The 16150-nt window shown below is 41.0% G+C and overlaps 2 protein-coding genes across 2 annotated transcripts; both read left to right on the top strand.

Annotated features, from left to right (window-relative positions):
* The first annotated feature begins 6477 nt into the window (after nt 1-6477).
* On the top strand, nt 6478-7972 carry LOC137286996 (uncharacterized). The gene is made up of 2 exons (XM_067819072.1): nt 6478-7132; nt 7884-7972. Exons 1-2 carry the CDS (start codon nt 6478-6480, stop codon nt 7970-7972), a joined length of 744 nt encoding a protein of 247 aa, XP_067675173.1.
* Nucleotides 7973-11391: 3419 nt separating this feature from the next.
* Nucleotides 11392-12882, top strand: LOC137286997 (uncharacterized). Its single transcript, XM_067819073.1, has 2 exons — nt 11392-12046; nt 12794-12882. The coding sequence occupies exons 1-2, from the start codon at nt 11392-11394 to the stop codon at nt 12880-12882; spliced, it is 744 nt and encodes a 247-aa protein (XP_067675174.1).
* Nucleotides 12883-16150: the final 3268 nt, after the last annotated feature.

The following is a 16150-nucleotide window of genomic DNA, read 5'->3' as shown; positions in this document are numbered from 1 at the left end:
GCTAATGAATAAATGCTAAATTTAAAAATCAGTAACTTAGTCCAACAGTAAAGTTCAGATAAAGGAAAGTCATCATCAATAAATAAGTACCTGAAACAAATGTTTTCACTAGTGATTTAAGATGAAATCCCTGTAGTCTAGACACTTGTGTTCACAGTATTTCCTGCACTGCCATTTGTTTACTGTACTATCCCATCATGCATCATTTTATGAGGATTTAGTTCTGTTGTTGATTTTTATTAAACATGGTGCTTCTTCATCGTCAGCCTTGTGAGTGGTTAGGAAAATAGCACATGAATATACATATTTAGTGCTTAGAGCATCATAACAGAGCGTAATTTTCATTGGTCATTTGTAAACATGGAATGTCATGCAGTCAGGCTATGTGTCAAGAGAAAATGTCACTTTTCACAGGCCAGGTGTCAAGAGAAAATGTCATGCTCACAGGCCATGTGTCATGATAGAATATCAAGACAATGCAGACGTCTATGCAATACTTATATGTGCCATGAGTTCCTTTTTGTTTTTATTTTGTTCCATGTTTTGGGGGGTTTTTTTTAAATGGTGAATAATTTATGTGTTACAAGATGATAGTGACTGCACTAGGCATGATGCAGTGTTTCTCCATTTTTCTACAGTTTCTGATATCCCCAGCCATGATATGTTCAAGGATGAGATCCATGGAATTCAATGTATTTGATGGCACTGGTGTTGTAAATGTTCATGATGTATTGTTTCAATTAACACAACTCCAAAGAGGCTTAGCCTGTTTTCCTCTTTTTCATACCCACTCTCATCCCTGGATATTCCTGTCATAGTGCTAAAAGCAGCGTAAAACAAACCCACTCACTCACTCTCACTCACTCACTCACTCACTCACTCACTCACTCATGCCATAAGAGTGCAGTATAATGTGCTGTATACGGATCACTGTGAAATGATGATACTCGGTAGCAGTAGCATGTCTCACAGATGTCCCATTTGTTACCATGAATGGTGATTGTACAAACCAAATCATAATACATGTGTTCTGATGTTTTTGTTGATTGTATATGCTTGTTATCTGTTAAAGCATAATCTCTGTGATATACTTCATCTGTGTGTCTTTAAATGCGATAAGTCTCGGATCCCAAAGTGCCCATGGCAGAAAAATAAAAAAAAGATGTAACAGTTGAAAAGGTACTAAGAATGTACTTTATTTTTGTTTTGTTAATCATGATACAAAGGCATATTTCAAATATTTCTGTCCATTTAAGATACAGAGACAGATAATGGAAGCAATCTATTACATTATGTCATTCTGGAATCTGTTTGAAAAAAAGGCATAATCACAATGTGACGTTGCTTGGTTAAGTAATGTAAAATCCCAAACATAAATACAATGTAAAAAGCACCAATTGCTCACCACATGTATGATAATTGCAGCTGTGTGTGTCTGTAGATTTGTCATCCACCAGGACAGTAATGTATTGTTTTCTTCCATTGTCCATTGTGAAAGTGAATACTTGTATCATTGATTTAAAAAGATTAGAAAACAGATGAAAAAATCACTTTTGATATGAAGGCATTCTGAGAATATTAAGTTGCTTATTGTTAAGTATAAGATAATGTCACACCCTCAGATTATCATCCAGATAACAAGGCCCACAGTAACATGTAGCCCAAACCAGTGTATGTTGTTTGAGCTCATCCATCTGATCATTGGATTGATATGTCCAGACTCGATTATTTACAGAAAGCCACCATATGGCTGGAATATTGCTGAGTGCGGCGATAAACAACAAACAAACCAACCATTGTCTGGGCATTCAGAGACTGACTTGGAGCACAGCTGGAAAAGAAAATGCCTGTATCTTCAGAATGTGTAGAATCTCGTGCTTGAAATTTGTATTATGTTTTTTCAAGGTAATGGCTTTAGTATTGTATATGAGAGAGCATGTAAATGTTTGACATCAACATAAAGCCACAGATATAGAAGAGATGCCAACCTCAACAATTTTATCTTCTTTGTTACTACAAGTTTTGGCCTCAGACTATGATTGCCATAGAAATTCTACAAAATTTGAAGAAAAATTGTTAAAATTTGGATAGAAAGACTAAGACATATCTTTTCGTTGAGTAAGTACCAAGAAGAGACAAGAAGAAAGATAATGCTGATAATTTGGAAGTCCGCTGATGAAGGTATATGAAATTGAAGCTTTACTCTGGAATAGTATCATATTATCTTTTCAGTATCGATCATGACTTTGAGTATTTCACTGCTAATTTTATGGTCAAATTACTATTTTGATCCTTGAAACTACTGTTTGCAACACTTTGGAGTTGGCATCTCTGATATAACCGTGTCTTATAATTCTGGGATGAGTCTTTGTTGTGTATGTCCCCACTCCCTTGTCACAATATCGCCATTCATCGATGGGTTCGATTCCCAACATGGGCACAATTGTTAAGCCCTTATCTGGTGACGTGTTGCCTAGGAGGGCAGGGAAACACACCTGGCCAAAATGATAGACTTTGGCACCAACAGTAATGATGGACTCATCTTTGCCAGAACTGTAGCAGGAGGGACTCCTGTTAGCCAAAACATGTCTGGAACTGACATATATTTGAACTAACTGGGAATTGGTAAAGACAAGTCCTTCCCTATTTACAAGTCATAGTCTTTTGTTTGTAAAGCTTGCCAACTGCTTCCAGTAGGGAGAAGAATCAGTGGATTCCTTGCAATCTCAGATTATCACCCAGCCTTGCCAGATTATGGTAGCAGTATGATTGAGATTAGAGATATAGAAAATAAAACCAACATATTTTATGCCATTGTGGTTTGTTTGTGTTACACAGCGTAATGAATGATTGCCTTGTTTGTCAACACCTATATTACTACACATAACCAGTGTATGAAACTCCTAAAAAAGCCAGGAAGCCCACAGGGCTGATAGCCAAAAATGTTGCCGGCCCTGTTATCATGTAACCAGCTGTGAATTAAAAATAGGAAATTGAGATATGTGTTAAAAGAAAGTAATTAATGAATTAGTGAGTTAAACTTAAACATGTGCAAAAGCAAATACAATAAAATCATAACTTGGTGGTCACCGTTGATTCGTTACTTGTCACTTCCATATGAATCAGAAAAGAATGACATTATTCATGAGTGGAAAGCATTCTCTAAACCAGTCACACTTGCTGTTAGATAAATGGGTAGGCTGATCAGTGGAAGTTACAGTTTGATTGATCATGAACCACATTGTATACAGACATCATCTAGCTACAACAATTGTAAACTATTTTCAAAATCAATGACATGGTCAAATGTATACCCTTGAAAAATGTATTGGCACACAGGGCTGGCTATAAAATGAAGTTGTAAGCCCGCCATGAAACTTGCAAGCAGCGGGCCTCTGGACAGACACTATTTCATACACTGACAGAACTAATGCCTAGACTAAGATCTATTCTCTGAAATGAAACATATTTTACAGATAAAAACTTCAGAAATAATAATGATAAAATATAATGAAAAGGAGCCCTGACACTTTTCATTTGCAGACATCAACATATTCTAGACCAGCATGAGCTTTCTGGACATATTCTGAACAGAAAAAGAAATGGAAGAGTTTTTTGTTTTTTTCTGTTGTTTTTTTTTTGGACAAGGTTTTAGATAGAAGACAAACAAGAAGGCTTTTGTGAGATTTCACTTTTTCTACTTTTTTTAAACTTGCATTTATTTCGCTGTTCACTATTTGTGTCAGGGTCTGTATGTCTGGGTCTGTATGACAGACTAAACTAATACTGTTCTGCATGACTGGCTCACACCTAACACAAAGTCACATAAATATGGAATGGCGATGTGGGTAAAATATTTGCACACAGCTTGCGGATTCGATTCTCCTCATGAGGTCATTCGTAACTACTCGTGTCATCCCAGGAAGGTTTCTTGTTGGTCACGGAAAAAGACGCGTAGTTTCGAACCATATCTAGGGTTGGTTCATCATCTGTCGCATCATCCGTGTTTTCCCTTAATCCCACTGGGGATAGGTTTTGAGTGAGTGAGTTTAATTTTACCCCGCACTCGGCAATATTCCAGCTGTATGGCAGCCTGGAAATTGAACTGTTCAATATTTAGACGACAACCTGTTTCCCTCTTGTTTCAAATGGAATGTTCTGTATGGCGTTCCCATATATGAAATTGGGGTCATTTGTCAGGTCGTGGCTCATCTAATGCCTGTCAAGCAGTAAACACACGCTGATAAAACTTTTCAAATGAAAAATAACACTGTTTACGCGTAGAACTGTCGACGCTGGAACTAACCCGCAATTAATACATTCTAGATGATCCTCGAATAGACCAATTCATACAATCTCAAAGCGAAGCAGTTGGTGCAGGTGTGAGAAAGTAAATCATGACAGTTCTGACATAATACCACATGTGTGCCACGTTCTCTCAGTTACTGCCACACTAGTGAAACTGTTCTTGTTTCCATTCGTAACTACTCGTCTCTTTCCGTGACCCACAAGAAGACGCCATCCGGCTTGCCGGAATGACATGAGTAGTTACGAATGTTCTTGTTTCCTGTGAAAATGATTTTTGTATGGAAGATGGTCTAACATGTAAATGTTGAGCAAACAAGTAAAGCATGTTTGTTTTCCGTTTTGTTTTCCGTTCTGTTTTTATCCCCCCCCCTCCCCCGGCATGTTATGCGGGGGGATATAGTCGACGCCTAGTCTGTCCGTCCGTTCCCCCGTCCGTCCGTCCGCCCGTCCGTAATCATTCTGTTTCCGGAGCATACCTCAGAAACTGTTCAATATTTTCAGACCGAACGTGATAGATATAATAATTTCAACCTATAGTTGTGTCTTTTGGTATTTACAGAGTTTTGGAATATTTATTTTTTTTATTTTTTTTATTTATTTTCCGGAGCAGAACTCAAAAACCGTTCTATATTTTTCTTCAAAACTTGGTAGATGTATCAATCATAAGTGGTGCCTTTTGCTATGTACAGGTTTTCGTGATTTATTATTTTTCTCGGTTTCAATGGAAACGACTCTGAACTTAGTCTCAAAATGGAGGGATGGGCTTTGTTTCCGGAGCACAACTCGAAAACTATTCAATATCTTACAACAAAACTTGGCAGATATTTGAAGCAGACCACAAAGTAGTGCCTTTTGCTATTTACAATGTTTTGGCATTTTTATTTTTCCTGGTTTCCACGGAAACAATTCTGACTTAGTCTCAAAATGGAGGAATAGGCTTCGTTTCCAGAGCACAACTGGAAAACCATTTCGTATCTTTCAACAGATCTTGGCAGATATATGAGACAGATCTTGAAGTGGCGCCTTTTGCTGTTTACAGATATATGGCATTTATATTTTTCATGACTTCCAAAAAACGATTCAAACTGAATCTAAGAAAACATCAAGACACTGTCAGATGATTTGTCCTTTCAAATATGTTGGGGCCGGGGGAATGTGTCATCTTCAGATGACTCTTGTTTTATTAAATGGAACCCGGCATATACAGACCATAGACCTACACACACACAATATAAATTGAGTAAACATAGACCATAGATCTATATAGACACACACACACACACACACACACAGAGAGAGAGAGAGAGAGAGAGAGAGAGAGAGAGAGAGAGACAGACAGACAGACAGAGAGAGAGATTCAGCTGGTTGGATAGAATTGCTATAGCCCATAGATCTTTAACCATCTGAATAGAGTGGCCCACTCTGGTGCAGATCAATGGTCTATGTTTAACCTACATTGCGATAACTGGTTACTGTGCTCTATTAGCCACACATCCCCAATCAGTCACGTTTGGTCAGTCACGTATATTCGTCAGCATATGGAGCGAAACTCTCGTCTCTCCGAATTCATGTTTCCCTTTTTTCACCTGTTGGTCTTATTTTACTAAGACCCGTAACATCTAGGTTAAATCAGGTCTTCACCAATCCCGGCATGTCGTATGAGGCACTAAACGGGATCGGGTGTTCAGAATCGCTGACTTGACTGACACATGTCATCGATGTTCATGATGTCGATCACTGGATTATCTTGTGCAGATTTTATTATTTACAAACACCTTTATAAGTGCGTCCTTAAACAACAAATGTTTCGTTATAATTGGTTTCGTCATTTTGGGGTCCCTGGGGTTTGCCTGCAGTTACAAAACTTTTCACAATCTTGTTATCAGATGATCTCTTTATGTCGATTTCACACTGTGGGTAATCTAAAATCCGATACGTGCTTTAAAATATAATACATAGTAATTTCCACTCTTAAAAAAAATTAAAAAACACATTAAAGATGACAAAAAACGAAGAAAATCCTTTATCGACTTGCCATTGTGTCTGCGTAGACCAAGGCATGACGTCTTAGCCACTTCCGCCAACGAGTACGTCACAATGCGATGACGTCATAGACTGTAACCTAGGCATAGTTGCTGAAAGACAATCAGGTGTACGTAAACTTGCAGGATGATGGAAAGTTCACTAGTATACGTTGAGTTTAGACTCTGGAATTTAGAGAACCGAGGCGACGTTGAACTTGTGTTAGTGGGCAGCAGCCCTGATTTAGGTCTATGGAATCTTGAACACGGAACCAGAGCAAGATACATGAAGAAACTGGATTTCTGGTCTGTGGAGAAACGCCTCCCTGTTAATTCCTCCCATGAATGGAAATGGGCGATGGTTCGTAAAAACGAAGGCCAAATTGTTTGGGAGGAATGCCCAAACAGAAGACTCGAACTAGGAGTTATCGGAGGGATTGCTGATTGTGACTGGAACAGCGCGGGAAGATTCCAGCAGTCTGAATGTCTCCTATTCGCTGCAACAAACTACAAGACAGACAACCCTTCTGATGCCTTAGCGCTCATAGGTTCCACTCCGTCCCTTGGGGAATGGAATCCTTTTAGCGGGGTAGTTGCTGTAGAGTATCCCTTGGGATCTGGGTATTGGGTGGCTCGGGCTGTGGTTGAGAAGGGAACACGACATCAGTGGAAGTGGGCGGTGATTGATGAGAACAGGACTGTGAGGAGATGGGAGGAGAGAAGCAACAGGGAGTTCGAAGCGTCAGACGATATGGTGGAACTCAACGCCCAGTGGAACTGTGATTCTCTTGTAGAGGATTTTGGTAAGCCAGTTTTCACGTTCTGCTGGACAGCCTCTGGAACAAGGGCTTTTATGGACTTTGTTGGACTTGGCACACGACTGAGAAAGTGATGCATGATTACGCAACAGAGACAGAACTGTTTTATTATGGCATCGCCGTTTTACTCCGTTACTAGTCACCCGTGACGATCCTTGCTTGTCTTAAAAGGCGATGAATGGGATCAGATGATCAGGCTCGCTGACTTCGTTGACACATGTGATCGTATCCCAAATCGATGCTCATTATATTGATCATTGGATTGTCTGGTTCAGACTGGATCATTTCCAGACCGACGCCACACAGCTGGAATATAATATACAATATACAACCAACCAACTGAAAGTTATTGTACAACATGCACCGGTCGAAAATAATGAAGAAATAACGATCGGGCATGTTGGATGGTAAAAGTCGAAAAGTGAGAAGCAAATATGATTTTCGTTTGAGGCGGTTAAATGGATTGGGTGGCCAGTTTCTATGACGTGGGTGAATGCGTACCATACGTTTACATGCATGGGTATGTCCTGAAATATACGTCATGGAAAACAATACCCACTCACTCTGGCTCGCAGAACTGATGTTTAAAGCGTTCACTCATCCAGCCGAAGGCGCCGTGTTGAAGTCCCCACATGGGTACAATGTGCGAAGCTATTTCTGAGGTCCCCCGCCGTCATTTTGCTGGAAAAGTGATAAAAAACAGGGTAAAACTAAACTCACTCATTTATACTTCCAGAAGGTGACGTGGAACCGCTTACAAGCTGCTACTACAAGGGAAAGGAAGCTATTGACAGCAATGAGCACATGCAACAGTACGGGTACTGATACGGGTAGGGCAGCGGGTACCCAACAGAACTGATTCAGAAGACCAGGGTTATGTTATGTCAGCTGTTCTTGAACTTTGAAAGATTATTTCCGGTGGCCACGCTTTCGCGCACATTGTATGCGTTGTTTTCTTGTATCATATATATCATAGCGTTGTTTTGTACAATTTATGATAACATATGATAGTGTTTTTGTTTCCCGTTGATTGATTATGTCGTGTTTATTCCATGGTTGATTATTATTATATATATACAGAGCAAAAGCATGTAGGGATCGTAAATATGTTTGGGATAGTTTTACAAAATTGTGTACTCAGCGTTCTCTATCCATCAGACATCCCCCAAGATACTTACATGAGCCTTACTACTTTTGTTAGCGTTTCCTTTTTTTCAGCAGCATATACATGTTTTATACAGGTGTGTATTGTTATACCGTCCTGATTGAGAACGTTATTTTCGATGTTTATGCAGTATTAAAGAAAATACACTGTTTTTGCAACTCGTTGTTTAATACATTTTGAGAGATTCTGAATATGGCTTTAAAGGAAAATGGTGAGGTATACAGTCTAAGTAAACTTAGTCTCTGTGTATTTCGTTACACTCCACCACTGAGTCTAACAAAACCTTGTAGAAGGTCGTGTCAGGTAACCTTTGAGCGACTTATAACCGTCCAATCAAACGCGAGACGGTTAAATAGATTTAAGCAATCAAACAACGGCTACTATTTAGGGATCGGAGGGACTTTCAAAATATTCAGGTCACTGACACAGAACTCTCCACAAACAAAAATCCGCATATAACACAATTATTTGACCTGTAGTATATACGCTTTGGGGTTTCTGTTGACATGGTTACCATTAGTTAATATTTCCGCAAGATGACATCCTTGAATATTGCCAAAAACACTATTTTCAGTGACTATTTACTCACCGTTGTCATGGTTGTACGTAAGCCGTGTGCATCACCCGGAAGCGAGCGTAAGCTAAATACCATTCGGAATCGTTCGGGTACGAACCTTTTCGAGATAAAAAGTTCAAAAGGTATGTGCGAATATCCACTTTCGCGATTTGGTAAGCTGTGTTCTGATTGGTCAATCTCCAAGGTTACCTGACGCGACCTCCCATAAGGTTTTGTTAGACTCAGTTGTGGAGTGTAACGAAAGGTACAGAGGCTAAGTTTACTTAGACTGGTGAGGTATAAATCTTCCATCATTTTTTGTCAATGAGGAATATGAAAATCGGTATTCAAAGGGAGTTAGTGATTTTGGTTATTGCAGTTGAATGGCAGTTTGAATTGGGAGAAGCACCCAAGGGAGTCTGGTCTTAGAGATTTAGAGGTGCCATAAACATGTCTGTTTGTGCTATCGATTCAAGCTGTATTTTACCTGAAACACGGGCAAACTGTAGCGCAAATGTAGTTGCGCAGCGTAGAGAATGTGACCAGTCTTCATACATGCGAAGAGACTGGTCATATTCTCTACGCTGCGCAACCCCACTTGCGCTAGATACAGTTTGCCTGTGCCTGAAATGACGAGCAATATTCCGACAGTATCACAGCGGACACAAGGAATGGGTAATCGAACCCAGCCTTTCTGTGTGACCAGTGAAAGATTTAACTATTAGGCTATCATACTGCTCCTAAATGTACCATAAAACCTTTGAAGTTTACAATCATGGTCAGTAAGGGGTTTGAACCCTACATCAGCAGAATGTTCAGCAATACAAAACAAGGTGAGATGAGCATGGGCATTTACACTGTTTTCCTAAACAGGTTGATGAATGGATTTGATTTAAAAGATTTTTATTCACAAGAAATGCACGTGATAGAATGGGCATGTTCATCTAGCTTACATAGGTGAGGTGAGGTGAGGTGAGGTGAGGTGAGGTGAGGTGAGGTTTAACGTCCTACTTTATTTCGCTCATATGGCGACGTGCATGCGTATTTATACTAGTCACATAAAGAAACCGTGCATATAAAATCTAAATTTATCACACCTGTGTAGCCACATGAGGATTTAAACTCAGTGATTAGTGACATGTATCCAACATGCATGCACGTGCCACGTTCCGTGACGTCAGTGGATTCGTCCTTGAGACGTGCAATACGTTGTTGCACGTGAATTCTGTGAGAGACACATTACTGCCACTTTGGAAAGCTCAACCCCCTTCCCTTGCGATCGTTCAAAAACTTAAACGGCTATTGAAACGCCTAACATGCCAAGGCTAACGTCTGCACAACGTCATGAGGCCAATGGGCTGAACATTTCCACTGCCACCGGAACACCATTTCTGCACTGATGAGACGTTACCAGAACACAAATCGATCGGCCACGTTCTGGACGTCCACGTGTAACAATGCCAAGACAAGAGAGACGGATAAGGATGACCCATCTTCGCCACATGCCAAAGAACTCCTTTGGTGATTGTTCAGGGCAACTTAACTGGTGTTGGCTACAGGGATCAGATTCTTCGACCTGTGGCAATTCCTTTTCTGCAACGTCACGGCCCTGTGTTAACAGTCCAACAGGACAATGCCCGCCCTCATACGGCAAGGGTTGCTATGGCTTTCTTGCAAATAACACGACAACGTTGACTTACTGCCTTGACCTGCAAATTCACCGGATCTCTCCCCGATAGAGCATGTTTGGGACGAGATAGATCGCCGTCTACGCCGTCTTCTTCATCTGCCAGGTAACTCCCTTGACCTAGCAACAGAACTTGAGAAAATCTGGCGTGACATCCCCAAAGCTTTCCTTGCACATTTGATAGGCTCTATGAAAAACTATGATGGGCTCTTTACGTCGTCGATGCACTGCTGTTCTCAATGCCGATGGCGAACATACCTGTTATTGAGCTCGTGACATGGTTGTTTGACCCTTGTCCCGTTTGTGGACTCGTGACGTCATTGTGATTGACCTTTCTGTTGAAATTCTCCGGACTTTTTATGGTCTCATGATCCGTCCATTAAAGTTTAAATGTACCTTTCACATCCTTATCGTACTTATCAACTGGGATAATATTTCGTCGATGAACAGTTTGTTTATGTGGCTAGTATACTTGCCCAGACTGGTTTATAGTGCCTGCATTTACAAAACATTTCACAGTCTTGTCATTAGATGATCTCTTTATGTCGATTTCACATTGTGGGTAATCTAAAATCCGATACGTGCTTTAAATACATGGTAATTTCCACTCTAAAAATAAACACACATTGAAGATGTCAAAAACAACACGAAAAGAAAGCCCCATTATCCACTACATCACATACTTTCACTTCTCGACTTGCCATTGTGTCTGCTTAGACCAAGGTATGGCGTCTTAGCCACTTCCGCCAACGAGTTACGTCACAATGCAATGACGTCATAGACTGTAACCTAGGCATAGTTGCTGAAAGACAATCAGGTGTACGTAAACTTGCAGGATGATGGAAAGTTCACTAGTATACGTTGAGTTTAGACTCTGGAATTTAGAGAACCGAGGCGACGTTGAACTTGTGTTAGTGGGCAGCAGCCCTGATTTAGGTCTATGGAATCTTGAACACGGAACCAGAGCAAGATACATGAAGAAACTGGATTTCTGGTCTGTGGAAAAACGCCTCCCTGTTAATTCCTCCCATGAATGGAAATGGGCCATGGTTCGTAAAAACGAAGGCCAAATTGTTTGGGAGGAATGCCCAAACAGAAGACTCGAACTAGGAGTTATCGGGGGGATTGCTGATTGTGACTGGAACAGCGCGGGAAGATTCCAGCAGTCTGAATGTCTCCTATTCGCTGCAACAAACTACCAGACTGACAAACCTTCTGATGCCTTAGCGCTCATAGGTTCCACTCCGTCCCTTGGGGAATGGAATCCTTTTAGCGGGGTAGTTGCTGTAGAGTATCCCTTGGGATCTGGGTATTGGGTGGCTCGGGCTGTGGTTGAGAAGGGAACACGACATCAGTGGAAGTGGACGGTGATTGATGAGAACAGGACTGTGAGGAGATGGGAGGAGAGAAGCAACAGGGAGTTCGAGGCGTCAGACGATATGGTGGAACTCAACGCCCAGTGGAACTGTGATTCTCTTGTAGAGGATTTTGGTAAGCCAGTTTTCACGTTCTTCTTGACAGCCTCTGGAACAAGGGCTTTTATGTTGTTGGACTTGGCACATGACTGAGAAAGTGATGCATGATTACGCAACAGAGGCAGAACTGTTTAATCATGGCATCGCCGTTTTACTCCGTTACTAGTTACCCGTGAAGATCCTTGCTTGTCTTAAAAGGCGATGAATGGGATCAGATGATCAGGCTCGCTGACTTCGTTGACACATGTGATCGTATCCTAGTTCGATGCTCATTATATTGATCATTGGATTGTCTGGTCCAGACTGGATCATTTCCAGACCGACGCCACACAGTTGGAATATAATATACAATATACAGCCTACCAAGTGAAAGTTATTGTACAACATGCACCGGTCGAAAATAATGAAGAAATAACGGTCGGGCATGTTGGATGGTAAAAGTCGAAAAGTGAGAAGCAAATATGATCTTCGTTTGAGGCGGTTAAATGGATTGGGTGGCCAGTTTCTATGACGTGGGTGAATGCGTACCATACGTTTACATGCATGGGTATGTCCTGAAATATACATCATGGAAAACAATACCCACTCACTCTGGCTCGCAGAACTGATGTTTAAAGCGTTCACTCATCCAGCCGAAGGCGCCGTGTTGAAGTCCCCACATGGGTACAATGTGCGAAGCTATTTCTGAGGTCCCCCGCCGTCATTTTGCTGGAAAAGTGATAAAAAACAGGGTAAAACTAAACTCACTCATTTATACTTCCAGAAGGTGACGTGGAACCGCTTACAAGCTGCTACTACAAGGGAAAGGAAGCTATTGACAGCAATGAGCACATGCAACAGTACGGGTACTGATACGGGTAGGGCAGCGGGTACCCAACAGAACTGATTCAGAAGACCAGGGTTATGTTATGTCAGCTGTTCTTGAACTTTGAAAGATTATTTCCGGTGGCCACGCTTTCGCGCACATTGTATGCGTTGTTTTCTTGTATCATATATATCATAGCGTTGTTTTGTACAATTTATGATAACATATGATAGTGTTTTTGTTTCCCGTTGATTGATTATGTCGTGTTTATTCCATGGTTGATTATTATTATATATATACAGAGCAAAAGCATGTAGGGATCGTAAATATGTTTGGGATAGTTTTACAAAATTGTGTACTCAGCGTTCTCTATCCTTCAGACATCCCCCAAGATACTTACATGAGCCTTACTACTTTTGTTAGCGTTTCCTTTTTTTCAGCAGCATATACATGTTTTATACAGGTGTGTATTGTTATACCGTCCTGATTGAGAACGTTATTTTCGATGTTTATGCAGTATTAAAGAAAATACACTGTTTTTGCAACTCGTTGTTTAATACATTTTGAGAGATTCTGAATATGGCTTTAAAGGAAAATGGTGAGGTATACAGTCTAAGTAAACTTAGTCTCTGTGTATTTCGTTACACTCCACCACTGAGTCTAACAAAACCTTGTAGAAGGTCGTGTCAGGTAACCTTTGAGCGACTTATAACCGTCCAATCAAACGCGAGACGGTTAAATAGATTTAAGCAATCAAACAACGGCTACTATTTAGGGATCGGAGGGACTTTCAAAATATTCAGGTCACTGACACAGAACTCTCCACAAACAAAAATCCGCATATAACACAATTATTTGACCTGTAGTATATACGCTTTGGGGTTTCTGTTGACATGGTTACCATTAGTTAATATTTCCGCAAGATGACATCCTTGAATATTGCCAAAAACACTATTTTCAGTGACTATTTACTCACCGTTGTCATGGTTGTACGTAAGCCGTGTGCATCACCCGGAAGCGAGCGTAAGCTAAATACCATTCGGAATCGTTCGGGTACGAACCTTTTCGAGATAAAAAGTTCAAAAGGTATGTGCGAATATCCACTTTCGCGATTTGGTAAGCTGTGTTCTGATTGGTCAATCTCCAAGGTTACCTGACGCGACCTCCCATAAGGTTTTGTTAGACTCAGTTGTGGAGTGTAACGAAAGGTACAGAGGCTAAGTTTACTTAGACTGGTGAGGTATAAATCTTCCATCATTTTTTGTCAATGAGGAATATGAAAATCGGTATTCAAAGGGAGTTAGTGATTTTGGTTATTGCAGTTGAATGGCAGTTTGAATTGGGAGAAGCACCCAAGGGAGTCTGGTCTTAGAGATTTAGAGGTGCCATAAAACATGTCTGTTTGTGCTATCGATTCAAGCTGTATTTTACCTGAAACACGGGCAAACTGTAGCGCAAATGTAGTTGCGCAGCGTAGAGAATATGACCAGTCTTCATACATGCGAAGAGACTGGTCATATTCTCTACGCTGCGCAACCCCACTTGCGCTAGATACAGTTTGCCTGTGCCTGAAATGACGAGCAATATTCCGACAGTATCACAGCGGACACAAGGAATGGGTAATCGAACCCAGCCTTTCTGTGTGACCAGTGAAAGATTTAACCATTAGGCTATCATACTGCTCCTAAATGTACCATAAAACCTTTGAAGTTTACAATCATGGTCATTAAAGGGTTTGAACCCTACATCAGCAGAATGTTCAGCAATACAAAACAAGGTGAGATGAGCATGGGCATTTACACTGTTTTCCTAAACAGGTTGATGAATGGATTTGATTTAAAAGATTTTTATTCACAAGAAATGCACGTGATAGAATGGGCATGTTCATCTAGCTTACATAGGTGAGGTGAGGTGAGGTGGGGTTTAACGTCCTACTTTATTTCGCTCATATGACGACGCGCATGCGTATTTATACTAGTCACATAAAGAAACCGTGCATACAAAATCTAAATTTATCACACCTGTGTAGCCACGTGAGGATTTAAACTCAGTGATTAGTGACATGTATCCAACATGCATGCACGTGCCACGTTCCGTGACGTCAGTGGATTCGTCCTTGAGACGTGCAATACGTTGTTGCACGTGAATTCCGGGAGAGAGAAACAGAGCAAACACATGCATGCCACACATTACTGCCACTTTGGAAAGCTCAACCCCCTTCCCTTGCGATCGTTCAAAAACTTAAACGGCTATTGAAACGCCTAACATGCCAAGGCTAACGTCTGCACAACGTCATGAGGCCAATGGGCTGAACATTTCCACTGCCACCGGAACACCATTTCTGCACTGATGAGACGTTACCAGAACACAAATCGATCGGCCACGTTCTGGACGTCCACGTGTAACAATGCCAAGACAAGAGAGACGGATAAGGATGACCCATCTTTGCCACATGCCAAAGAACTCCTTTGGTGATTGTTCAGGGCAACTTAACTGGTGTTGGCTACAGGGATCAGATTCTTCGACCTGTGGCAATTCCTTTTCTGCAACGTCACGGCCCTGTGTTAACAGTCCAACAGGACAATGCCCGCCCTCATACGGCAAGGGTTGCTATGGCTTTCTTGCAAATAACACGACAACGTTGACTTACTGCCTTGACCTGCAAATTCACCGGATCTCTCCCCGATAGAGCATGTTTGGGACGAGATAGATCGCCGTCTACGCCGTCTTCTTCACCTGCCAGGTAACTTCCTTGACCTAGCAACAGAACTTGAGAGAATCTGGCGTGACATCCCCAAAGCTTCCTTGCACATTTGATAGGCTCTATGAAAAACTATGATAGGCTCTTTACGTCGTCGATGCACTGCTGTTCTCAATGCCGATGGCGAACATACCTGTTATTGAGCTCGTGACATGGTTGTTTGACCCTTGTCCCGTTTGTGGACTCGTGACGTCATTGTGATTGACCTTTCTGTTGAAATTCTCCGGACTTTTTATGGTCTCATGATCCGTCCATTAAAGTTTAAATGTACCTTTCACATCCTTATCGTACTTATCAACTGGGATAATATTTCGTCGATGAACAGTTTGTTTATGTGGCTAGTATACTTGCCCAGACTGGTTTATAGTGCCTGCATTTACAAAACATTTCACAGTCTTGTCATTAGATGATCTCTTTATGTCGATTTCACATTGTGGGTAATCTAAAATCCGATACGTACTTTAAATACATGGTAATTTCCACTCTAAAAAATAAACACACATTGAAGATGTCAAAAACAACACGAAAAGAAAGCCCCATTATCCACTACATCA

This window comes from Haliotis asinina, chromosome 6 (genome assembly GCF_037392515.1).
Source record: "Haliotis asinina isolate JCU_RB_2024 chromosome 6, JCU_Hal_asi_v2, whole genome shotgun sequence".
NCBI lineage: Eukaryota > Metazoa > Mollusca > Gastropoda > Lepetellida > Haliotidae > Haliotis > Haliotis asinina.
The sequence above is the reverse complement of the archived record's forward strand: the minus strand, read 5'-3'. Positions and strand labels throughout refer to the sequence as shown.

Bases quoted from the DNA above. Each gene is read 5' to 3' on its own strand.
- LOC137286996 (XM_067819072.1), top strand. From the start codon at position 6,478: ATGATGGAAAGTTCACTAGTATACGTTGAGTTTAGACTCTGGAATTTA. The intron at 7,133-7,883 runs GTAAGCCAGTTT...TTATACTTCCAG, and splicing joins TTCTCTTGTAGAGGATTTTG to AAGGTGACGTGGAACCGCTT.
- LOC137286997 (XM_067819073.1), top strand. From the start codon at position 11,392: ATGATGGAAAGTTCACTAGTATACGTTGAGTTTAGACTCTGGAATTTA. The intron at 12,047-12,793 runs GTAAGCCAGTTT...TTATACTTCCAG, and splicing joins TTCTCTTGTAGAGGATTTTG to AAGGTGACGTGGAACCGCTT.